Source organism: Archocentrus centrarchus, chromosome 14, assembly GCF_007364275.1.
Source record: "Archocentrus centrarchus isolate MPI-CPG fArcCen1 chromosome 14, fArcCen1, whole genome shotgun sequence".
In the NCBI taxonomy this organism is placed as follows: Eukaryota; Metazoa; Chordata; class Actinopteri; order Cichliformes; family Cichlidae; genus Archocentrus; species Archocentrus centrarchus.
Window position 1 is genome coordinate 21,746,203 of NC_044359.1, and position 26,718 is coordinate 21,772,920.

Here is a 26,718-nt window from a genome sequence, read left to right on the forward strand (position 1 = left end):
CATGTGTGTATGTCTGTATGCTGCTTCCTATCTAAACATTACAAAAACAAACTCCATCATCACAAACTAGCACGCTATTTTCCTTCCACCTCATGTTCTGTGCTCCTGAGACTCTCGCTTTAAAACCCAGATTTCACAAAACAAACTTTATTCTGCTGGACAAAAGACAGACAAAGACTACTTCCTGTCTAAATTTTGTTAATGATGGTATTGTATGGAATCAGAGGACAATTTGAAATTCACCATTAATAAGTGAGTGGTGCATTAACTTAAAAAGTGTTGGGAGTGTTGCTTTTATTCGCCCCAGTTGGCTGATTTGTTACAGGGAGTGTTCTTTAAACAGATTAGCCAGGTGCCAAACATTAGCCAAGGTAACTGCAATCTGCAATGGAAATCACAGGTACAAATGTGAAAATATGCCTCAATTTTTGCAAAGATTTGAATTTCATCTGCAGGCTTGGAGAGTGTTACTGGAAATTAAGCAAGAAATGTCTGAGCGCAGTGATAACAAGCATGTGGGTGTATCTGTAGTGCTGCTGAAATTAAAATTTTACACTGACCCCCGGTGATGCATGCAAGTATATTTGCTGAGGCTGGACATCTAAAAAAAAAAAAAAAGGCATATATTCTCAGTTCACCAGCTGCAACCTGCATGGCATACATGTTTCGGCTTTTTAAAAATATAACATTTTAATAGATATTTGATTTTAAAATGTTCTGTCCTCTAGAAGCCGCATGACACATTTTTTAAAAATTGGGCTTATGGTGATGAAAGTTAATTAAACTGTAGATTCTGCAAAGAGATTTATGCAGAATAACTTCCAGAATTAGTAGACAAAGGATGGGATTTTTTTTTTTTTTGGCTCCTGTATTTGTTTGGTTTCTAGATCAAGTTCAACTGACCAATCACATTCGAGTATATTTGAAAAAAAGCTCATGAGCAACAGTGAGATGGAACTACAGAAAATGCAATGTCAAAACTACTACTACTTCTTTTTCCTTTTTTTGAAATAGTTATGTTCTTTGTAAACAATGACTAATGGACATCATTCTTGGCCTGAATACATCAGAACCCCCAAAAATTGGATGTAAGTTTCAGAAGTCAGCAGATTAGCTGAAGGATTGCCTGATTGATAGAGACAGAGTGAGAGAGGGTTTTTAAAAGAGTAAATAACAAAATCAGACTTTAAAAAGATACAAGTGTACAATTTGTGCAGTTTTATTGTTTCTTTGACTGCAGCAGACAACCTTGACATAAAAAAAAAATGAAAAAGATGGTACTCATTTTATAGGTGAACATTTCAGAAACATCCCGTTACAAAGTTTCATTCTCCATATAGAAAAATTCAAAAAACAACAACCAAAAAAAAAGTACATCCACACATCTTAAAAACATGACTTAAAAAAAAAGAAAAAAAAAAGAATGAAAAGCTGGATTATTTGGCAGCAACTGTCTAACTTGCCAGGATTTGATCCACTGGGAGTGACAGATAAGTGCATTTGGCACTGTCATTGGTCCACAACAGGTCGCAGTGAGCTTCCTGCCAGGTGGCAGAGGGAGACATACATTGCATTATGACAAATAAACAACTCTACACTATTCCCAGGGAGGAGACAGCAAGATAAAGGAGGCCCTTACTGTGCCTTCTTTCACACCCTTATGCCCCCCCCCTTCCCCCAATGCCCATTCTTTTGTTCAAGAAGACAGAAATAAGGAGGAAAAATAGAACCAGGCCTGTGTGCACACCAGCTAATGTAAACCGTCTTATAAGTAATCAAAAGAAAAGGCAACTTGTAAGTAAATATTGTGTGCACAGACTTTGTGAATTAGGGTAAAAACTGTGCTTTAGAAAAATGGTGCATTTTTCCATGCTTATATGGAGTGAAAAACATTGATAAGTAAATTCATGTGAAAAATGTGTGTCATCATTTTCCTGCCAAGATGTTTAAAAACTTTCAAATGCAATCAACTTCTTTGGAAATTTTTTTTTTTTGCCTTCAAAAGTGTTTACAGTACTGCAGCATCAAAAAAAAAAACTAAAAGAAAAACATTACATTCAAGCATTTCCATCACTGCGCTTTCAGAGTGATCGCAACAATGTGAACATTACCACTTCTGAACCACCTTTGGAGTCCATCCCATTAAGCCTCTGAATGAGGCATCACAGTAGGTGATCTGAATCACAGGGATGCATGAAGCTGGGTGGGTGGGTGTCTGTTCACCAGTGTAAGGATTACCTGACAGTAGGTGTGCTCGTTTGACGCAAGTGGCTAGGTTTTGTGGGAAGAGGTGGCTTGAACCCACGGGAAGTGGTCTGCATGGGGTTTGCAGTTTGATCGGTACTGAAGGTTTTCGTCAGCTGAGCCACGCGGCCACGCCCTGCACAGATTGGTGCACTCCCTGATTTCCTCGGCTCCTCTGAGGCAGCCTTTTGAAGCTTTTCGCCAATATCTGAGGGGGGGGAAAAAAAGTGAAATTTCTCAAAAAGTTGGCAACCATCCCGAATATTTACATTTTGCCTTCAAATCTACAACAATGCGGTCCCTTCAGTTAACTAATGCTTATAAAGTGTTAAAGAAGAGATGATGCAACATGGTGGCAAACATGCCACATGTAACAGGTATCAAATTTAAAATGAGCAATAATTAAAAAAAGAAAAGAATACGTTTGAAAATTGTGTAAAGATATACAATTAGATATAAGATTTAAATGATCTGCAAATCACTTATGATTTTATGTTCAGTAATTGTTGCACAAGCAGGAATCAACCACTTCCCTTCCCGCAGTGCTGTGTTAGCTCTCTCTTCACTCTTTTTCACTCTTTTCCTCCTTTTCATTCGCTTTCCTTTACCCTGCTATGGCTGAGCAGAGGTCATCCTCAGTGGAAGTGTAGTAGGGACACAGCTGGGTGTAGTTTGTGCTTGTGTGCGTGCGTGCGTGTGTTGCCGAGGTACTGTGTTTGGAAGAGGGTGTAATTGAGGGAGGAATGGAGGGAACAGGAGTAACGAACGAAGGGGAGGGAGGGCCACAGGGACGGCAATGGAGAGCAGACAGACGCTGCTCAGACACCAGAAGGCTTGAGGAGCCACATATTTTTAGCGTCATCCCCGGGGGACAGAGATATGTGAGAGCACCCGTGTGCATGACTACAGACACACACACACAGAGAGAGAGAAAATAGAGTGAAAACATACACAGGCGCGCGCGCAGTTTCTAACAGCTGAATTTCAAAAGACACGCACATTCTCACGTTACGTTCAGGTCCGTGCATGCTCTTGCACGCATAAACACAAACACAGGCCCTCACAAACCCCCTCCTGCACATGGATTCAGTCACGCATGCAGCCATCTCTGACTAACGCCACGGCATAGCACACACAGAGGTGAGGAACAGCCAAAACCACATGGGCACTCCTGGGGCCAGGAAACCTTTAAAGCTCTTGATGTCTTGCAGGCATGAAAGGGAGAGACCTAAAGTAGCCTTTAAGGTTGTGTTATTGTTTATTGTTGTTTACTCTCCTCTCGCTCCTCGTTCTCATTCCCTCGTGCACCTCTCCCTGTGGCTCCAACACCTCCCTCTACCTTCCTCTTGCCCTGCCTTCCTCTGCCCCCTGACCCATAGTTCCTGTGTTAATGTCCTCTCGCTGCGTTTCGTGGGCTTGCCTCTGATTGTCTCGTTGTGTTGTGTGGTCACCACGGAAACCTTGGATAGGCTCCAGCAATTGAGGCTGACACACATTCAGGCACGCACAGATACGCACAAACACAGACGCGGGCGCATACACACTCACGGGCCAGAGAGTTTTTTGAGCTCAGAGCCTTCCTGCAGGTCTGGAGTGGAATGCTTAATAGAGACAGAGAGATAGAAAGAGGAGGAGAAGGAGGATTGGTGTATGGGCGAGGACTAAATGAAACTCTCCTCAGCAGCTGCACCCTGAGCTCTGTCCGCACAAGCTGTCATTAGAGCTACCTGCAAAAAACACCTATTTAAATTAGAGAGAACCTCTCTATTGAATTGCTCATTGAGATTGATTAATCTTCCATTTGAGCATTCAGATGCCACCCATCACATCCCAGAGCAGCTCGTAAATGTACAGAGAGGACAAAGAAGAGGGGAGGGAAGGAGTGTCAATGAACAGGCTAGCACAAAAATTAAAGACTAATCTATCTCTTTAAAGACCTCCACATCTCTAGGAGCGAAAGAGGAGGGGTGGGTGGGAAGGTGGGGGAGTGGGGCAGAGGGCAGAATTCCCCAGCAGCACGTCTGTGGACTGAAGGGCGGGGAGGAGGCGAGGCATAGGTGTGTATGTGTGTGTATGTGCGTGCGCATACACACGCGCGTTTGTGTGGGTAAGTGTTGGGGCAGGCTCCTGCGTGGGGGCTGGGGCCCCTGTCACTTATCAGCTCTGGCTGAGCGTCGCCCAGGGCTAGAGTCGGAGAGCAGCGCTGGAATGCGTGTCCTTCCCTCTGAAGGTGAAGCCAGAGGAGAGCGGACGGAGAGACAGTTTAGAAACACAAGAACACGCATGCATGTATTAGCTGCTGAAGACTTTGATGTTCTCGCACCTATCTTCAAATCAGTGCCAACACACTCTGGTCTCAGCATATATCTAGGTTTATTTCGGCTGTCCGCCCTACCCTTATTATCAGAAGTATTAATTTTTAAAACTTTAACTTAGCTATGAAATTGAAACCTTAAGATTCAGGATTCATTTCGCTGCCAAGGCAGGCCTATCATGTAAGAGGAGAAAACCAGTGCAAACACAGTGAGAACATGTAAGCTCCACGCAGAAGGGCCGTGCCCAGGTCCAAACCCAGGAGCCTCTTTCTATGAGCTCCCACAGCTCTCACTGTTTATGCAGAGTCCAAATTTACAGTAAGACTCATTTTCAGCTTTACCAATTTTCAGTCATCAGGTTTTCAGGCATAAGACGACTGATATATCATTTTTTTCCCCCCACACAGATGTTATTCCTGTTTGTTTCCAAAAAGGTGTATTTCCTGCCAAAAGACACTGAAGAGAAAAATGGTGAGAAAGATGGATCGTCTCATCGTCATTAATTACCAGATTTGTTATAAATAAATCAACACTGTGAAAAATGCCACGTTTTAATTGCCGTTTTACTTGTTCACTCATGGTTTCAGCCAAGAAGGTTATGTGATACGTTTCGTCTGTTTTATTCTTTTTCTGCTTGTTAGCAGGATTATTCAAAAATTATTTGCAAATTTGGATGAAAATATTAGCAGAGGTGGGGCTTGGCCCAACATTTCATGCCATATTTTCACAGATAGGTACTTAATTGAAAGTGGAAAAAAAAAAAGGGTGGAGATAAGTATCACAAACTGATCTGGATTCACATCCTTCTGGATCCAGAAAATCAATCCATGAGTTTTGTTTTTTTTTTTCTTGTTTTTTGCTCTGGTTGAGGTTTACAGACTTGGATACTCTTACTTTTAACCAAACCTCTTACCTGACTGTAATGTAAACCCCTTAATCTTTTTATATCATTTTTTAAATGAATCATTTTTAGAAAAACAAAGAACATTTGACAACAGCATCCTATCATTATCCAGAACCTGAGACCTTTAAATTAGATTTTGTCTATCCTCTTGGGTTAACCTAAGCCATATTGGCTTTTGTCATGACATCTAATCTGTATATATTTACAACAAGAATTCTCCAGTGTTAGATTTAGGAGTTCTCAGGATGGCTCCTGTGGGTAGTTGTAAATACAAATTCATAGTGTCACTAATGCAGAGTTAGTTATTCTTTGGAGAAAGTGACGCGTGGGCCACAGCGCCTGCTCAGGACGCATGAATCCTAGTCATTACCCACATTCAAATGAAAACAGCTGAGGCATGAGCCTCATCTTTGTTAGCCTCCTCCTCCCGTTGGAACGAGCTTCCTGCCATTGTCAAGGACAGACACTGTGTCAGTATTTTTGCTCCAGAGTCAAACACATTTATTCAGCACCGTGTCCAACCCACCTCAACTCCCACCACACCAGCTGTTCTTTTGCCTTTCCTCTCTTTCTTTCCTCTACATTTCGCTCTTATTCACTGCCCCTGCCATTGCACAGTGAGCATATATCTAGCCACTAATCTAACCACGAATGTGGGTGCAGACACGCATGCACATGCAAAGCATGCCCATGCTACCACCACCATCCAGATTTAACTTTTTGTGATGAGTGATATTGTTCCTGTTCCAAAAGCCACTTTAACGCTCAAAGCTCGCTGCCCTGCCCTCTACAAACAGATTTCTTACCTGAAGAAATTCCTTAAGACACCATTAGGTTATGATATTCTGTGTTCAGTCCACTTTAGTGCAGTCAATCTGCCAGCAGGGTTTCACCCAAAAGAAAGAAAAAAAAAAAATCCAGTTTTTGTCTTTTGTTTGCCTTTTGCTGACATTTTTACAAGCGTATGAGCCCTCGTGTCCGGCTTTGACAAAAATCTTCATCTTAATTAAGTGTTAAAAACTTGCAGGTAAAAGAGACACAGTCACCCAGCTGTGAGGAAGTGACTGTTAAGGTGCTGAGCTTGCATTTGTGGTGTAATTAACGGAAGGAAATTTACACTTACAACATCTGCCTGACATGTTAAGCTGACCCAATAAAACCACAGCAATCACTGTTAAAAGGATCTAATTTTCTTACTCTGTATTTAAGTTCCTTTTTTGCTTCCTAACTTTAAAAAAAAAAAAAAGGTTTCAGCACATGTTCATCATGTTGCAGCATGTGTGTAGGGAGCATGTGCTGTAGGAAGAGCATTTTTCCAGCAGAGGGACCTTATGAAGATGGGATTTTCTCTTCAACTGGACTTTTTCCCCTCCTACAGTATCACCGATTTCCACTGGATGGTGCTAACTTCACCCTTACAATAACCATTTTTATATTTAACTGGGTCACTGAGTGGTGAACGATTGCACTTCATGCAATTGAGTGCTTGGTTCCAACATTATATTAGATAAAACAACAATAACTCCAGCAAGATTCAAACAAGAAATTGGTTCATCTCTAAAGCATAATAAAGCTCTAATTTTAACAGGCACAAAAAAAACATATGAGAGACAGACCTTATAAAAGACTGGAAGAGAAACAAAAAGACTGACACATACTGCGACAGTACTGCTCCATTTCAGCCCAAATTTAAACACAATTAATCGAACAGACAGCACTGTGCAAGAGCCTTGAGTCACCCCTCATTTCATTGCATTGACTTTCTTGTAATTTTTAAAAGTGGTCTCGAGCAATAGTTCTTCTCTGAAGGTCTTTCAAAGTTTGTCTTTGGACATTGGCTATTTTTTTTTTTTTTAACTCATTTTCAGTCCGAGCCTTGTGCCAATCAATCATCAATCATTCAAGCATAAAAAAGGCACCTAACACAGGGGATGAACCAGTACTGCATTTGCACATAACAGGCAACTTAGTAAAGAACCTATTTTAATTTGTATCTTTGGCACTTTCCTACTAGCACCCTGTCACAAATACACAGAATGTGTCCCAATGTGTCTTTAGTTGAATTTATGAAAAATGTCAAACATAACAGTTTGAAAGGTGTAAAAAAGTATTTTTGCATCAACAAAGTGATTCCCAAAGAGCTATTAGCCAAAAACTTGGTGTATCTTGGCACAAGAACTGGACTGATAAAAAAAAAAAAAAGTGGCAACAGGTCTGATGGTGTGATGAATCCAAATTTGAAGTTTTTGGTTAAACTGGTCGTCAGTACGTGCGAAAAAGGTCAGGAGAGAGGTGCAACAGTGAGTGGCTACAGCCATCGGCAAAGCACGGTGGAGGCTCTGTCATGGTTTGGGGGCTGCATTTCAACCAGACAACGTACCAGAAAAGTACCTTCAGATTTTGATCCACCATGCAGAACCATTTGGAAAGCATCTAATTGGCAATGGCTTAATTATTCAGCATGACAATGATCCCAAACACTGCTAATGCAGTCAGAGCATACCTGGATAGAAAAACACACAGTGGAACACTACCAGTCATGGATTGGCCTCCCTGGACCTCAACATTATTAAAGCAGTGTGGGATCATTTTTATAGAGAACAAAACTAAAAGGCAGCCAACATCCAAAGAAGAGCTTTGAATGTCCTTCAAGAAGCCTGGAGCACCAGCATTGTCTGTCCTCTAGCATGAGATGATCAAAACCCTCATCTTATCTGGAGTCAAAGCTGTACTTATCATATATTTAGCACAATATGCAAAAAAGCATTCAATAAAATGGTCAAAGGTTATCATCTCACAGCAAACACAAACCATACGCAAAACACTTTAAGACTAATAAAGCAATTCACCAAGATCGACGCAGAAGGACAGAGAGGACGACACTGGGCCATCCTTTACAAACCTTTTGTTTTACTTTCTGTGACTGGTATCCTGTATTCCCTTTATCATTAAATTGAAACCTAATTTTGCTTAATATTTTCAACATTTTTATCTACATCTATATTGCCTGCATGAAACAACACAAGAAAACACAGGGTGTATGCACTTTGAGTAGTTGTTATAGGGAATTAATATTTTAGATTTACTTCTAGCAGATAATTATCTACAATCTGTCCTTTTGGATTTTCCTTCACATCTTTCCTTGACCTCGTGATATTTTCCATCAAGGTCATGAAATTTTTTCCACTTCTTTTTTGTATTTGTTCGCAACCCTAGAAAGAAGATCGAGAGAGGAGAATAAAAGATCTTGAGAGGAAATGCTGGGAAGAGGACAGAATGAGAGGAAAAAAATGAGGAGAGAAGAGCAAACACCTGTGCTGGCTACCAATTTACAAGTATAAAATATAATATAATATATATATATATATATATATATATATATATTAAAAAAAAAAAAACACACACATACAAGGTCCCATCAAATGTCCACTGCATTGCTTTGGCTGGTGACAAATTCATTGCTGATATCAACTGATCACAACAGAGAAGCTACCAAATGAGCAGGTGTGCAGGAGGACAAGGGGTACAAGGGGACAAATCCCAGTCACACCCCCCCCCCGCCCCCCAACAGGCCTCTTTTACGCTGCCAGTCCATAAAGATTCCAGAGGGCTGAGGCACTATTTGGCGAGCACACTGGGTTTCAGGAAATAAATCCTTCTTCCTTACTGCAGCAGAGAGAAATTTATCTAGTATGAACTTTGTTCAGACTGGTTGTGCTCAGCTCTCCAAAGCCATTATTACTCTTAGAGAAAAAGCTGTGGAAAAGGATTCTCGTGGTGGCTCAGAGAGTGGTGGTGATTGTCATGTAAGGTAGTAACCGTATTGTGAACTCAATTTTAAACCCATGTGTTTAAACCTGGCATCCAGGCTTTGCACAACGTATGAAATTTAGTAAGAAAAAAAACAAACAAAAAAAACCCAGCAGAATTTAAAAAGTGAGAATCGTGGACTTCCCACAGACGTCTGTCAGATTTGTTTATCCACAGTGACACTGAGATTAGAGAGAGATTATAAGGAAACAGAGAAACAAAAATCATATTCCCTTAAAACGCTAATACTTAAGAGAGTAGCAGGGGTCTAAAGCCTATCTCACCTGATGTTGTGTGAGAGGGGTTAAACCAATACAATGTTATCAGTTCATTCTAACATTAATATATATCATTTATCTTCAAGTTACTCACCTTTACCACCCAGTGATCCTTGCGGGTTCTGAGGTTCCTTTGAGTGCAGGCTCCCTTTGGTTGGTGACGTCGTGCCAGAGTCTATTTTGACAGCGCTGCTGGGAGAAGAGGATGGCACGGCAGTAGCCAGCCTCAGATTTGTGGGGCCAGGTCTCGTGTTGACATAGCCTGGTGCCGCATTTCCAGAAGCCAGTCTCGTGTTGACAGGGCTAGCTCTCATGGGAGGCCTGGAGCAGATGGAGAGCTGGGGAAGTGACTTCTCCTCAGTTGCATTGGCTGACTTCAACTCGGGCTGCAGAGTGAAGAGTGACAAAAGAGGACCGAAGAGTGCGATCGGTGTTGACAGCTAATTCGCATACAGTGGAATTACTGTCATGTTTGATTAAATCATTGGATAAATGATTCACTAAATTAGAATTCTCCAGTGACAACATGGTGCCATAATGAAACACACAGAACTATGACCACTGATTAAGAGTTTAAGGATGTTGGAGAGAAAATTATAAGGTGACTTGAAAATCAAGCAGCCTTGCTAATCTTCCCTCCTGATCTTACGCCTTCTTAATCAACAATCTCCTCTCCTCCCTCAGGATGACTCCTTCCCTCTTTAAATCAACTGGAGAAAAGCTGCAGCAGCGTTAGCAACAGCCTCTGCTACATCACCAAAGTAGCGCCTTTCCCGTTTCCAGGAACAAATCATTCAATCTATAAACAAGGCATTCAACCAAATCATGAATGCTATAAAAGAGAGAGGCTTATGCTGTGAATTGTTGGCTGTCAGACTTGCCAAACCTCCTAAGGTGTGAATGCTTTTTTTTTTGCCACATGCACATGGGTGAGCCAAAGATGTGTTGGGGCCTGTAATGTGGAGAGGCTGGTATAGATATAAGAAGCGAGGGAGAGACATTTCTGTCTGTGGCAAAGAGGAGGGAAAAACAGAACAGAGGAGAGCTCACGCGCCCAAACCTCAGGAGACTATCCCACAATCCCATCCATCTGCGACTGACGCATTCTCTATCTCTGGCGTTTTAATTCCCTGATCAAGTTCATCAACCATCTGTTCTAGGGCAGTCCAGAAATCCTGCCTTGCCTCTGTGATTCAGCTGTTCTTGCAAAGCGTGTCACCTGCACACACACACACGCACATGCACACAGAAAAGAAAGCAAGGGTATATAGCAAGCCTACTCCCCAGATGACACAAGGCTGGAGCAGCGACGGAGCTAGTGGGAGGACAGGACAGTTCAGCTGTTCCCTGGAGAGAGAGCTATGAGGGGTGCGGCAGCTCAGACAAGCAGGAGCACAGGGAAGGAGAATGCCGGGAGAAAGACGATCTGCAGAGAGGCTGGGAGTGAAGGGACAGCTGGCCCTAAGCACGATTTCCTGTGACTCACAGAGGGTGGGACTGCCACAAAAAGTCATGTAGGCACTCTGAAGTCGTGTTTTAAAGAGGTAAAGCTTTGATTGCCATGTTGTCAACTGCACCTTGCTGAAATATGCTTTTTAAAAAGTGGTTTTCTGTGCAGATATATGAACATTTCTTTTTTTTCATATGGACTGCAGAAAATTTAAAAAAGGTGCAATTAGATCAAAACACCTACAATCACTTTAATTTACAGATACCTTTTCAGTTGCTGGAAGCGTTGAATGCTCGCTCACTGACACCTGTGGGTTTAACAAAGACACTGCATGAGTGATCCGCGGGCCATGATGCAGCCTGAGAGCACACAACTCAGTTAGCACAGGCAGTTACGCCAACTCACCGGCAGAGGGAGTAAAGTGCTCCTCTCCTCACATTTTCCCTGCTGGGGGAAGACAGTGACATGTTAATACCAGAGGCAGCACATCACCCTCCTCAACTTTGAGCTCAGTGTTGGAATAAGCAAAGGGAAAATAAAAAGTTTACACTCAAAAGAGTTTAAGAAATAGTGATGAAATAAAAGACTTAATCCTATAAAAAGATATTGCAAATTATGAGTATTTTTTTTTTCTTAAAACATATCTGTGCAGTGGTTCTGCGTCTGCAGGAAAACCAGCGCTGGGCTCATATTCCCACTGAATGAGCAGCGAGCAGCTTTAGCTCAGAGAAGCATCACGGTCAGGCCAGATGAGACCATCTCCGCTGGCTCGCTGTGGCTCAGTGTGTGCACGGTTGCCATGACAACACAGCAAATCTCTTTTTGAGATAGCGTGAAGAAGAAAAAAAAAAAAAAGGGAGGCGCCCAGCAGCACCCCAGACACACACACACACACTCTCTCTCTGCAGTGGACACAAACACACACACCTAAATCTCATCAGAACATTATTTTGACACAAAAATAGGGCAGTGATTGATTTTCACCAGCTGAGCTCAAAAACCTAATTGAAAGTTTCCACAAACTGCTCCGCGGGTATGAGAAGTGAAAATGACTCCACCGGAGTGTTGAGATGGAAATAATGAATTGAGTGGATAAGAGATAAAGAACACTGAAACTTTATGTCGCTCTGACAAACCATTACATTTCACTTTTATTGTATATTATAAATCGACCTGAATGTCTTCATTAGGTGTGTGTGTGTTTTTTTAAATCAAGAGACAGCAGTGTTTCATACATATATTTTTACTTTCCACACCCCTGAATTAGCTTTGTTCTCCAGTGAAAATGATTTGATTTCTCAGGCTCACAGACAGCTACACACCTTTAGATTCAGTGAGATGCCCGGTTGCGTTCTAGTGGGGAGGTTCTGTCTCTCAGTCCTGACAGGTTCTGTGTTTTTTCTGCTCTTCAATATAGTTTGAAGGCTGAAAAACATAATCAGACTGTGTCACCTTTCTTTGCACAATACAGTATACATGTAAAATCCACCCACATTACCTTGAATTAGTCTATTTGCAACACACACACCCAAAACTGAAACACAAAGATTCTTCCATGTTGTTCTCTGCCTTTAATCTTGAAAAAAAAAAAAAAGATCACTGTCTGTTTTGTATTACCACGTGTTCTGCAGGCTTGGCGTTTTCTTCTCCCCAAATCCCGAGCAGATGAATTTGGAGCTCAGCTCATCCACCTCCCCGATCACAATAACCGCAACGTCTCCGTCCCTGCCGAGCTGCCAGCTGACACTCTTATCGTTGGCTGTTAAAAAACACAAACACACTTAGACATTACAAGTCAACTGTGTACAGAAACACTAAGCCAAAGTTTGAAAGTGCTTGTGAATTTCCCAATCCTGTGATCCCCTGCTCAAAGAAGCACTGAAAAAAAGCAAGCGTGAACCTAGAGTATGCCTACACATCTCATAAGGAGATCACAAAATAACAAGAGAATACATTATAAGAATATTAAGAAATGTCACGTTTTTCTGCTTAAAAACATTATTAACAGTCCTCATGATTTTCCTGTAGGTTAAGGCCAAAACCAAAAACAAATTTATGGGGCCAGCAGCTTCCAACCCAATCCCAATGCATGAAAATAAAGTCTAAATAAAGACGATCTTATGTTATATGCTAACTTGGCTCACTTGAAACAGCACACCAAGCTGCTTTGAACTAACATGTGTAAACGACAAGTCTTCTTTGCTAAGTTGCACAAAGTTCAGCTTTAGAACTTCACAGCTTTTCATGCTATACATGAACTCTTTAGGCAATATTAGAAAAGTCAGATGACAAAAATAGGCTGGTTAAACTACAAGCAGTCCTTTATCAAAGACATCGGGCTGCTGAAATATCTTCCTCGAAGGCCTTCAGCTTTCTTAAAAACCTCATAGTTCACAGATCCTGGTTCTGCCAAGTGCTTCCTCGCAGGGGATAGTGTCACCATTGGCAAGCTCTCCCTTTAATATTGCAGGATATTTACACTACAGTAAATGCCATGTGCAGTTTTTTGTAAACTGGCACTATATAAATAAAGCTGAATTAAAAAGCCTGTTATTCTCACACTCAAACACTCAGTGATCCCTTATGCCCTGTGGATGTCGTGCTATCCTGGGGAAAACACTGCTATCAGAATATAAACACTTCATCACAGGATAAATGTGATCACTCAGAAAAACTTTGTATCGATTTTCAGTCACCCATCTGTCTAAGGGGAAAAACGTGGACCCAAACTATGCTAACAAAGCCACCGGAGCTAATCACTGTTTGTGCCAAGGGTTGGGTTTTTTATTTAATTTGTCATCTGCCTGTGTGTCACTTCGTTCTAAGTATGTTTGGAATGCTGAGAAGTAATTTTCATAGTGAACTGGTTTTTCCAGCCAACCCTGTGTATCGCATTCCAGCAGGCCATACCAGCGTGACGCAGCAGTCAGTACATACCTCGGTAAACAAACGCATCCAACAAAAACTGACAGCAAAAAAAAAAAAAAAAAAAACACAAAACAGTTGCCGGATGCACACGACATGAATCCTGTCATCCGAGTCCAAGAATGCTACATTTTATCCGTTGACAAAATTTAGAGTATGCCCTTGGGTCTTTCCACTGTTGTCAACAAGAATGCGATGCACCTTCTTGTAAACAGAATATATTGCACTAAAATAACTTCATCTGTGGCTGAAGAACAAGATCAGAGATCCTAATCTGAGTTTCACCAGAGGCTTTTCTGCCTCATGTAAATGTCACCAGTGAGTAAAATATAAACAAAAGGCACAGAAACAGGCCAGCATGGAGTCAAAGTCAGCACATAAACACTCGTTACCACAGGGGCAGCCTAATCACAAAAGTACTTACAAATACAAAACTGTACTTGAAAAACTAAAAAAAAAAATAAAAACAAACAGCAATGTCTTTAGTTTTAGTCTCTGTCATTCTGGTGTCAGCACAAATAGCCTGATGAGGCACTGTTGTGTGTGCTTTGTGGGTTTTTTTTTTTTTTTTTTTTTTGAGACTAGGATTCCTGTGCGACTGTGAGTCAGGTGTTTGTATTGTGTCAACGCACTGCTCTGAACTTCTTCAATCCCGCAGTCTGACAAATGCCCTCCGTGTCATAATAACAAAACCCAAACGTGACACCAAAATAATAAAGACCAACACTAAAACCAAAACACTTAAAAAAAAAACTAAATCAAACCTGAAGCGAAACGAGCACGCCTGCACGGGAAACTAACTGAAACTAACCTGACTGGACGGGCAACACTTGAAACTAAAGAAAAGTATAAACTAATGGAAACTCCAATCACATCCAAACAACAGCTGAGTGGGACGCGGGCAAAACACAAACTCTGCATTGCAGCTCTGCGACAAGGCCATCCAGATAAAAATCAAAGTCTCCCTTTGTTTTTCAAACACATACATTTCCTGCTAACTTCCCGCTTCACCCTCTGCTAATTGTGTGAAGGACTGAGTCTTGACTCATGTTCTATTTTTACACAGAACCATCAGCTATTCACCATTTCCTCTACACAAAAATCAGATCCTGTGTGCGTGGAAGAGTTGCAACCATGTGGTCTCAACCTGCAGCCTCCTAGAGATAGCTGCTCTAGTCATTAAGAGATAGAAAGAGCATTGTTCTCCCATTCTGCACCGCAGTTGATAATAAGTGCTTTGATTAGCCAAGACAAGACAGAACACATTACTGAGCCAATCACCATCTGCAGTGTACTGCTAACCGGCTTTGGGTCGTGCTGTGATATTATTGGGGTTTACGCAACCGCCGCATTCATCCAAATGTTTGCAGCTTAATTTGCCCCTTGTTCAGATTAAGGCGACAAAGCAATTTGTTATGTGAGAGTGTCATTATGCAACGCCCTTCTTCTACGAGTACTCCTCCTTGCAGACACGCAAGATGTTGCATTATGTCAAACCAGTTTCACGACAGGCTTGTGGCTTCCTGAGTTTCTGGTTGTTTTTTTTTTTTCCATGCATGCTGTTAACTTCAACTACTCAGGCTGGGCAAAAGAATTGACCAAATATGGGAAAAAAGAAAGTATTTGTTATGCTATCACCTGATAAACTTAACTGGATGTTTTCATCTGCTATTTATTTCCCATCAAACACACATTCCAGACATAAGTGACGTCTGGGACCTCGCTCTCAGGCTCACTTTGCAGTGTTTAAACTGGAAATAAAATGATGCAGCTTAAAGATTAAACACAAAGTGCCCGTGTTTGTGTGAACGAGGCTCGGAAGCTAAAGAAATGAGATGTTTCGGTCAAATTATTTTCACCTTGTGGAGAGTGATCCATTTGATTAAAGGCACAATTGTACAGCTCTTCAAACAATGGTAAAGAACTACAATTATTTAAGACTTGAAACACTATGTTTTGACAAACAGCTGTTTAGATCATTGGGAGCATGCAAACTCATATCCAGCAGCTTAGGATGTCTGTCACAACCAATGTACACATGCTTCAGCAGTTCCCTTCTCAAGCTTTGCAAAGCTTCATCAGGTAATTCTGCACTTCTTCAGAAGTGAACAGATGGTTTCTGTAGAACCTTTGTGGAAAACGTGACAGCAGGCATGCTTGAAAATCCTGAAGCTGCGCCCCGGCGCTTGAGATAAACAGGAAGAGGAAAAGTTAAAGGTGAGTTGGCGGCGATGGGTTGGCGTTGTTACCTTTTCTCGGCTTTGCTCGCTTGGACTCTGCATCCTCCCCTTCTCTCTCCAGTTTCTCCTCCCGCTCTTTCCAGCGCCGCACCTGTTCTTCGCGCATTTTCAGGAAGAGTGTCTTTTTCTGCTCTTCATTAAGAGCTTCCAGCACATCGGGGTCGATGTACATGTCCTTTAAAATCTGCTGCAGCATGTTGGCGGCTGAATGGTGGGCTAACCTGGTACCGCTCGGCAAGCAGTTGAAGGCAAGAGGTGCTGTCTTTTTGGCAGCTTCTTGAAGCGTAGAGTTTATAAGAATGGCTTATAGTCTCATGTCAGCAGAAGACTTTTGTAGTTTCTTCTTTGTCCCTAAAGTAACTCTTGAACTCATGAATTAAGGTGCTTGGTCTTTCTACATGTACTTTTGTATATACAGTACAATCTCACACATCTCTCTCTCATACACAAACAAGCACACAAAAATCTTGTTTCGTTTCTGTGCTGCGCTCACAGTTTCCCCACCAAGATGTTAGAGTTCTTTGGAGGTCATCTTTGGAACAATCTGTGAGACAAAAAACAAAACAATAAAAACAGTAAAGAAGCAAAGAAGATTATCTTGCACCATTTTCAAAGCCGCAATGTCCTACACATTTCTCGATCCCACCATTTCTTAGAAACTTTTTTCTTATTCCTAAAAGAAAAATAATAATTCTGTTCAAGTCGTGTTATCTTGCCCTTCCCTTCATGAATACGGAAGAGCCTAAAGCCCATTTCTACACTTTGTAGAAAGTCTCCTACCCAGAATGGGAGGAGACTTCCAAAGGAATGGTTGTTTCTGACATCAGTGGCCCACCCTGCTCCTTCCCCTCCCCAAAAACCCACGTTCCTTTCTCTCACAACTCTCACAAGATAGCGCCCCCTTTTTTTTTTTTTTTTTTTAACATGGCCAGAATCTGATTGTAAAGGGCATAGCACTGGACAGCATGAGCCAGTTTCTCTAACAAGAGAATTGAAATGGACTCCTCCAGTCACAGTGGGTAGTTAAACAATGGCTACCACATAGGCAGCACTTGGAGGGAAAGAAAGCTTGTCTCAGACTGAAAACTATCAACACTGGTGGAATACAGATTGGTTTCTGCTAAACGCACCACAGGGGTGCAGAGAAGGAAACCAAAAGAAAACGGAGGGGAACGTGAGTGGAGAAAATGAGAGCTACAAAACAAAAGGGAGTTTGTAAGAGAAGGTTAGAATCTGCTGAAGTACTCACAGTGGGATGTAGACAGCCGCTCCACAGCAGAGTATGCTAACTGAGCTGAGGGAGTCACAGCAGCGCCTGTGGGTCCTCCTCGTCTTTGTGTATGGTTGAGCTGATGACATCACAACATTCCATAATCTCTTTACCTCCCTCTCCCTTCCTCTCTCACCATCACTCACTCTCTCTCTCTCTCTCTCTCTCTCACACACACACAGCTACATTTTACACCCATTAGGCTACATTCAACTTCCTGAGTTGCGCTCAGGAAGTTGAATGTAGCCACAATTTAAATAAGCTGTTAAAAAAGTTTAAAAAAAAAGGACCGGAAGACAGCTATAAACCCAAATTTTAAAGCTCCTTTCCTGCAGAATAGTGGGACAAAATAGGACTACAGTAAGACACTTAAAAAAAAAAAATTATATATATATATATATATATATATATATATATATATATATTACACACACACACACAGATCTTCAAATCATATTAGTTTACACATATAATCCTACATATAAAAAAACCCCCTCCTTTTTCCCTGTATTTTTCTTCCTTTAAACAATGGCTTTTACTTAAGAAATCTTAATAGTAAACTTTCAAGTTTAACATTAACCAAAAGTTTCACGCCTTTTAGCATTTATTCAGGTAGCTGTTTCCTTCACGATGTCTGCTGGCAGTTTCGTTCAAGTCAGGAAATGTTCTCAGGACTCCTCTTTCTCCTCTCTGCTCTGCTTCCGAGACAGCCATTTGTAGATGAAGAGCGGCCTCTAGTGGTTAAAGTAATGACTGTTTAAGAAAAGGCAGCCCGCCATGGATTACGTCACCACCAAAGCCAGTGCTTTAACGGCCTCATACTTTAGCACTAAATGAGTAAAAATGTCTGCTTATGCATATTGAAAACGCTGCCACCGTACGGCTCTATAAAACCGCAATACACCTTAAATACACGCGCATGCATACAGACACCTGCGCGCAAAAGGTAAAGAGGCAGGATGCTGGACATTTCTAGCCAGCCATTCGTTACAGTTAGTGGTGTCAGAGTGCTCAGGTGATGATCGTGTTCCAAGAGCAAGAAAATGTGATCAAGAGGTTCTCTCATAGCACGCAGTGTGGCACCTTGGACCAGACTAAACACTATCAGAACACATTACAATATATTTTATGTTTTAAAAAATTAGTTCTGGTTTGATCAAATTCAGTTTCGCCTGGTTTGGATGAAGAGCAAAGTCAGCTGGCATCTGGACTGAGCCCATCTCAGTATAGCACATCCACTTCAGTTTTTTCACTCTTCATCTCGTCCAACAGGCTCGAACGCAAAGCACAAGCATACATCCTGGAAAAATACCTTTGGGCATGTCCAGAGCTTGCACTCTGACCTTCCAGCTGCAAAGTGAATGTCTATGGTGCTAGGAGAGACAAACTTGCCTCAGTCCTATACTGTAGTTACTCTTATATGGTTTCTTCTGATGGGTGGCTGAGGAGACAGTAAAGGACTGGTTAAAGCAAAAAAAAAAAAGTACTTAGTGTTGATGGAAAAATCTGTCACTATGCTCCATGATTTAGAAACCAAGGCTGCTGCTGATAAGACTGGGCCAATTTTCAGCATTTACATAATAATAAACATTTTCTATGTCATTCCATTTTATTAACAGACATTAAACCAAAAATTCAATGTGTTACAGGGAATCAGTCTTACTTATAAATATCTATAAACTCAGGAGTAGTGAGAAGTAACCTAAAAACAATGGGAATCAACTTTTTTAGCTTTTTTTAAACTTTGACTTTTAAGCTTAAATCTGACATCAAAACTAAAAAAAAAACAAAAAAAAACCAGTCATGACAAGGATTCAACTGAAAGATGTGCAGGTTCTGTTGCGCCATGATCAATAAACTAATTTTTTAGTTTTAGATGAACAGAAAAACTCACAGAAAAGCAACTGTTGCATACAGATGATCACAAATTGCATAGTCAGGATAGTTAGAGAACAAAGTAATGCTTTATTTTACAGCCTGGTATTACACATACAGTACTACTGTAGAAATAGCTAAGAAGACATGAGTCATTGAGTACTTGCCATTGCAAAATTTGCATTTTGGAGGCTGTAAAATTAAGCTTTAGCAATTAGTATCATTGCAAATGTAGACTCAGACATCGTAGACAACACTACATCAAAATTAAACACACTTTTCATTAATGATTCCCCCTCCCACCCCCACCACCCCAACAAGAAATGAAACATGAAAAACACATACATTTTGAATGTAGGTTTTTTTCCCTCATGGGTAAATTAAATTTATTCTCTCTTTTTTAATTTGTCAAATGTACATAAATTATATTTAATGCATCAAAACCAAATGAAAAAAAAAATCAAATAACCTCTTTAAAAAAAAAAAAAGAAGAAAAAAAAAAGAACATTCTTTGTTGAGATCGTTTGAAAACAAGTATTGGTCAGGTATTTCATTAACCTGGAAAAGCAAAGTGCTACACACAACAACCACTGAAGACAGTTCACCATACACCTTAATGAGGATTGGACTGAAGCACCTTTTCTTAGCTTAAAGCTAAAATGGAGATTTAAAGTTGTTTTTTTTTTCCTTTTTTTTTTTTAATTTTCCTTTTCACAAAAAACCTCCATTGTATGTTTACAGTCTACTTTGAACAACCCACTAACCAAGTTTACCCTTTTCCTTGAGAGGGGCATACTTGCAGTGACAATGTTTGATTTCAAGTTAAAGTACGCACGTGAACGGCTTGACTCAACAGGCTACTAAGACCTTGTTTTACTATATTATCCTCCAGGATGGAGCTTTGAGTGCAAATAAAGGCGTACAACTCCTTCATGAGAAATAAACATGGAATTCAGCCACATGCTTTCAAATAGTAATCATATATTTAATTGATATACATATACTGCCACCATTGGCACATATGATATTGCACACAGTGATGAAATGTTGCACAGAAAAAAAAAAAATATATAGATATATTTTTTGTGGGCGAAAACATTCCAAAATTACAAATAATGTGGAATAACGCTGAAAAGGTAAAACTACATAAAACAAAAACAAACAAAAAACAAAACAAAACAAGACATGCTTGCTACTCCCCATTAATTGAGCAACTTACAACTTACACATAACTACCCAAGCCATAGAACGAGCATTTCAAGGGGTGGGGTGGGGCTTACCGATAACCATTTATATCATTTCAGGCCACTACTGATGTTCCCAATCAGCCCCTGCTCTCCCTGCTAATGCACATGGCTAGTGAAGAGCCAACTCTTCTGCATTATCTTGCATCTAGGTGACCACCCCCTTCCATGTTTACATGTAGGCCGATACCTGGATGGCTGGGGAATGGGGATGGCAATAAAGTTGGGAAAGATGAAAGGCAGCAGACAAAAGTTAAGAATTCTGCTCCTGTTTTTCGAAAGAGTTTGTAACAAACCCTTTTAGCACCACGAGTCGTGCGCTAGCACACAAGGGGGCTGAGACACAAGAAATAGAAGAGGAAATTAAAAAAAAAAAGAAAAAAAAAGAAAAAGAAAAAAGAAGAAGTAAAAAAAAAAAAAAAGCAAAACTGCGATCCAAAGCACCAGGCCAGCGTGTAAGCATGCGGAGTGTGTAAGGCACCAGGTTGTTTATATGCTGAAGAGGATGCTCCCAATCAGGTATCATTTAGGCTATACCAGAGGCTCCAAAAATAGGTGGTCAAGGACAGTCTAGTTTGCTGGTTTCCAGTCAATCTAAACATGGGAGCAATCATTGAATTCAATGCTGAGGTAAATCTGACATTATCTGATTGTTGCCAGTTTCTCTGGAGTTTACTGACAGAGTTTATAAAACTGCTATCACACATCTATGAGATGCGACTGAACTGGATTAGAACCAGTTGTTTTCCGTGTGGCAGCCCAAATATTTACAATTAGACCAAAACAGAATCTCATCACCCCAGGTAGGTATTTGGGCTTACAAATCTAAAGCAGAGCTATGAGAATGTATCCAAAGTAGCCCCACTGAACGTCACACCCTCAGAGCTTAAACCTTGAAAGGACGGGCACATCCAGTGACATACTAGACATTCACCAACAGGTGAACTGAGCTCTCTTCACCTTGGCTAAGCCAGGCAAGCGCCTCAGTGGCCCTCCTCATAGTGTGATGGTGACATTTTGATTACTGTTCATAAGGTCGCTGCTTTTACAATCATGCTTTGAAACAACTTCCACTAGAACTACACCGAGCCTTTGGATGGTATAATCCCCCCAGTCCTCAAACTTGAGATTCATACAACATAGGCAGATAAAGATACATATGGAAGGGTCCTTGAGCCAATATTTTGGGAGACCAACGAAATTGTAGTGCAGATAAACATGCAGCAACAGCACTCCTTGGCACCATTTAGACTTTTATGACTAAACAAGATCACAAAAAGGTTTGTTTCATATATACTAACCGATAACGCTCTTCTCATTTTTTTTCTATGCCAATCAACACAGTATATTCAGGGTCTTTGCCTTGTTAAATAATCTGCAGTTCAGGCCATTTGCTACATGTTGTCTCTGCATTTCCTCTATCAAATACACATTTAGTACCTTTAAAATGAACACATTGCATTAACAACGAGACACAAAGGTAGTCTATTATATATCCATCTGCATGGCAACAATTTCAACTGAAACAAAAATTACAATATTAATATTTCTTTGAATGCCTCTGGATCCAACGACCAGTTCTTTATATGCAATGCATATTGCACAATAAATAGAGCACTTATTTCATTTCATGAAAATGCCTACACGTTCCTTTTTTTTTTAATATATACTGCATGAAATCTTATCAGTTTCCGAAGCAGGCCTAGCCCTCATATGATTTATGTGTAAACACCTCTCTACTCACAGGTAAAGGTAAATAGGATGGCAAGTACATGTGACAACCTTTTACAAAGTTTTGGAATTTTGGTTTTAAAAACTAAAACATCTGATTTGTGCTGAAGTCATTTAGCTCACATGAAAGGAAACTTTTTTTTTCTCTTGAACTCGGCAATAATTCAATTTGAACATTGCAAACACTTTTTTTTCCTTTACAATAGCTTTAACTGGTACAAAAGTTTTCTGTTAATAAGGGAAATAAACAGTTCAATATTGTTTGTCAAGTAGGAAACAATGTTCAAATATAATGTTATTACTTTGTTTAGCAGCCTGTTACTGTATTAATGGTGGTTAAGTGGGGTAACATCCAGCGATGAGTGACAACATGTCATAACTGTCAGGTCGTGGAGGTTTCTTATATTGTGGGTGATGCTCCCTTGGTTAAACCAATAGTTAAATCTTTAGATTTCTTTCATTATACAGTAGAGTGTGTTTTTAATTATAATTCTCTTGTTATTTTTCATTACTCTGGCATGTTTTTTTTTCTCTCTCTTTTGCTGTCTATATCAATCCTCGTCTCCATCGTCCGGCTGCATCTCCTCTTGTTGCTGCAGCTCGCATGCCCTTTTCTCCCGCTGTTTCTCCTGGATCTTCTTCATCTCCTCGGCATATTTACAGAAAGTATTCCCAAATTTGGACCACACTTTGTAGGGCACTGTAATTGAGTTGCGGTACGTTGGCTTCACCTCGCTTACCCTCATAAACACACCATACTTATTGGATCCGACGTCGAAGAAAAACCGTTTGTTGTCCACAGTCAACGATGACCCTTCGGGCAACTCTGCAGGTTCGTCCTCTACACCATAATCGTCAATAAGTTTAGCCAAAGCGTCACGAAACTCAATAAGTCCCTGGGCAGGCAGAGCAATCGTCTGGCCTTGCGTGAATCCCAAACCGGGCCCCCGGTTAACGGTCTGTCGAATCCTCAGAAACCGTCCCCGCTGGTTCTCTTTCAGATCCATATAGTATTTCCGATTTTCTCGGACCAAGAACTCGCTTTTGAGGGCTCGCCTGGGTTCGTCTTGTACCATCCCCGGGTTGCTCGGACCCAGCTGGGCATAATGTTCGATGAAGTCCCCCAAGTAGTCACGGAACTCAACCGCCACGGACATGGAGAGAGTGAGGCGGCTCTTGTTTCCACCGGCCCCGACTTCTGCTATCTTTAAGAAGCGGCCTTTCGCGTTCTGCTTAACGTCCAAATAGAAGCGTTTGTTTTGGATGTCAACCCTCTTCGACGCCAGCTCTTGGGTCTCATGCTGGAGCCCGGAGGCCGAGCCCGCCCCTCCTGTCGCTAGGTGCATGGAACCGAAGCCTGGGCCCGTGGCTGCTCCTCCCTGCTCACTTCCACTGTCTCTGTCCGCCATGATGCTGCCTGCCTTCTCCCTCTGTCTGCTGCACAGCCACTGCGAGCCGGAGCTCTCGCGAGATCTACACAAAAGGTATAAAAAAAACGAGAAGGACGCTTAACGCAGAAGGATTGCCGTATGTTTAAATGTCTTTTTCTGCCACACCGCACGACTAACGCCATCCACGAGCACTAATACTGAAAGCGAAACTTACGGTTGTTTAGAAGAAACGCGTCTCCCGCCCCCCTTAAGTTTCGATTTGTCTGTACAGCTCCTGAAACCTCAGGTGCTTTTCCAACCTGGAAAGACCCAAGCTTGCCCTCGATTTTATAATAGAAAATACTCCTTCTAAAGCACGTCCGGCTTCACATCACAGGTGTCTGTGTATGTGCATGTTATGTGCTAATGAGTTTACAGACTGGTCAAAGAATGAGGATTTAAAAAAAAATGGACACAAAATCTCTGATTTACAAGTCACAAGAAAATCGGTCAATATATATTTTATTATTTAACAGGACTGCATTGCTAGTAATAAAAATACTACTGAGATTGATAAAATTAATAGCCTATATCGAATAATTAGTTTTCACTCTACACGGTAGTCACATACACATGGTCCATCTTACTTTTAAAACACTATATTGGAATTTATCGTCTGTAAACTGCTAAATAACACACACTGATGTCAGCATTAGAATAATGAATTACTTAAAAAGTTTATTTCAAAAATGTATCCTATGTATAGCTGAAAAATAATTGAAAAAAAAAATTAATTATTCCGCGGAAGAATTGTTTTCCGATTCCTGTTTTAATTTGTCGCTGAGACCTTTGGCGCTGTGATACCAAATCACGTCGGGAAGGGAGAGAGCGAGAGCCCCCATGTTAACTGTTTGGGAATAATATAAGTAGAAGTGAGACTCCCAAAATTGCCTACTGATGTAGTGACAGCCAAGTTTGCCTATTCTGGAGGCTACTTACTTCTGGTTAGATAAAAGACGACATGAATCGTTTTAATATCACCAGTCTTTCCTCACGGAACTTGGCTGTGGTCAGTTTGAAGTCTTTAAAGGTGAGGAATTTTTCCAAAGGTAAAAACAAATGTATAAAAAGATCCACGGAACGTGCTCAGTATGCCTGATGCGAAACAGTTGCCCAAATGAAGGCCAGCACACATAAGACGTGAAACCGTAGCAATCCCACAATTCGTTTAAGAATGGCGACTATTTCTAAAGCGATCTTACCCACGTGTTCACGGCATAAGATTGAAATGCGTCTCCCAGGTGTCCAAACACGGTGTAAACGCTGTGTCGCAGCGGAGCGCCGCGCAGCTCACAGGCCTTCCCCGTACTGGGGCCTGCCTCTCTTCAGCTGTTCATCAGTGCATTATCTGTGCTAACTGGTCAAAGCCTTTTCTTCTTTTTTCATTTTTTTCATATTGGAGCATAACTGATATAAATGCGTGATGGGGAGACCTGGGTTAAGCATAGTCCGGCTCATTATTTAGCATATTTCAAGTAAAACTGCTGCAGAGATTGCTACTGTATGAAAAGATCATGGCATGCCCATTTGGGCCTAGACATTGACAGACTATTGGTGATTAGACCATATAGACGATGATCTACTGTAGTTCAATTAGAGCGTAAAAATAAGTTATAATAAAACCCCAAATAAATAAACAATAAAAATATAAATAACATGCATATCTCATCTGGAATTAAGAAAAAAAAAATCCATGCTGGCGATGAGTTTTTGCGAAGGATCTTACTTTATTCTGTGGAGCTTGAAAAACGGCGACTGGACCTTTTTTGTTTCTTGAAGAATTTCATCTGGAAAAGGATTAAAAAAACACAAACAAACCAAAACAAACAAACAAAAAACTCCAAAGGCTGCAAAGTCAAGGCATCTATGCCTGTATCACATATCTATAGTTTAAACTGAGCATAAATCTTCTGTAATCCCCGCATATAATTTCTGACCGTTTTCATATTGACCTCAAACTATTTTATATCCCCTGCAAATCATTTTTACAACAACAGGATAAACGTGTCTATTTTTTTTTTAATTTAAAAAAATCGCTTAAATGATGATTCCAGAGTTTTATGTGAGTGCGCTAGAAAGATTTAGTATAAGAACCTGATTGTAAGAATAGAAGAATTTAGTTTTCTGTCAGGCACTGTGAGACAGCTGTCCTGGGCCTCACCTATAAGCCCAGAATCTAAAACATAATTTCTCCCTTCCGCTGTGTGTCGAAGACTGCTTAATGTGTCGCTGCGCACTCGCGTCTTTAAAGTCTAAATAAAATAAATGGTAAGAAGCTTAACCAAGTTTAACCTTTAGTCATTAATCGTTATTCACTTCACAAACATTCACTGTAAAAGGCTGAACCTAGAACTTTTATTAAGGTTTTAACAAGTCGATTACTCAGTGACAGTCGGGCCAATTTGACCTTTTGTTTTTTAGGTATTGTGCCCATATTATAATTTTTTTTAAATGAACTGTATTATCTTGTTTTTAATAAAAAAAAATCCACTGAGTTCACAGAACCGTTAAGATTACATTTGTGAATAAATTTGCTTTCAAATTTGACATTTCATCTGCACTTTTCAACAAGACGGTTTGAAGGCCTGACTGAAGTCAGTCATACAAAGGTAATGTAGCCCAGAAAACAAACAAGCAAAAAACGAATTAAATACATGTATGCCTTTTGACTTACAGATACTACTTGATTTCTCACGGTTTAAATATTAAAGCAGTAATTTTAAATAATTTGCATCATAAATGTTAAACTGTACGTGTATGGTAATAATTTTAAATGCATATTGTTTTTAATATAGTGTGTTAAAAAACATACTCGTTGAATTAAAAAAACTTACAAATATTGAAAAGATAATATATTGAAAAAAATAACACTTTGAAGCCCTAAGACGCTGAAAAATCCTAAACACGTAAAGAGATTAGTGGCATTCACTTAGAAAAAAATAGTCCAAAAAAAAATCGTCTGGACCAGAATTTAGGTTCCTCTGTTACTCTGTCTGCACTAG

The 26,718-nt window shown here is 40.6% G+C and overlaps 2 protein-coding genes across 3 annotated transcripts; both read right to left on the minus strand.

Moving 5' to 3' along the window:
- Positions 1–1,240: 1,240 nt before the first annotated feature.
- On the minus strand, positions 1,241–17,544 carry LOC115792707 (SH2 domain-containing protein 4A). Of its 2 annotated transcripts, none has more exons than XM_030747342.1 (8): positions 17,416–17,544; positions 16,176–16,710; positions 12,619–12,760; positions 12,324–12,426; positions 11,407–11,445; positions 11,267–11,308; positions 9,646–9,937; positions 1,241–2,452 (listed from the first exon to the last, which is right to left on the minus strand). In XM_030747342.1, exons 2-8 carry the CDS (start codon positions 16,360–16,362, stop codon positions 2,235–2,237), a joined length of 1,023 nt encoding a protein of 340 aa, XP_030603202.1. In that variant the 5' UTR covers positions 16,363–16,710; positions 17,416–17,544; the 3' UTR covers positions 1,241–2,234. The 2 variants fall into 2 exon arrangements, with proteins under 2 accessions (XP_030603202.1, XP_030603201.1); XM_030747341.1 differs by having other exon boundaries at positions 11,407–11,448.
- Positions 17,545–20,272: 2,728 nt separating this feature from the next.
- puraa (purine-rich element binding protein Aa) lies at positions 20,273–23,722 on the minus strand. The gene has a single exon (XM_030746820.1). It carries the CDS (start codon positions 23,693–23,695, stop codon positions 22,838–22,840), a length of 858 nt encoding a protein of 285 aa, XP_030602680.1. The 5' UTR covers positions 23,696–23,722; the 3' UTR covers positions 20,273–22,837.
- Positions 23,723–26,718: the final 2,996 nt, after the last annotated feature.

What these genes read in the sequence shown, in the direction of transcription:
- LOC115792707 (XM_030747341.1), bottom strand. Translation starts at nt 16,362, where the DNA reads ATGCTGCAGCAGATTTTAAAGGACATGTACATCGACCCCGATGTGCTG. An exon ending in GCATCTCACTGAATCTAAAG is followed by an intron (nt 11,449 to 12,323) that starts GTGTGTAGCTGT and finishes GTCTTCCCCCAG; the next exon opens with CAGGGAAAATGTGAGGAGAG. An exon ending in GCACTTTACTCCCTCTGCCG is followed by an intron (nt 11,309 to 11,406) that starts GTGAGTTGGCGT and finishes TTAAACCCACAG; the next exon opens with GTGTCAGTGAGCGAGCATTC.
- puraa (XM_030746820.1), bottom strand. Translation starts at nt 23,695, where the DNA reads ATGGCGGACAGAGACAGTGGAAGTGAGCAGGGAGGAGCAGCCACGGGC.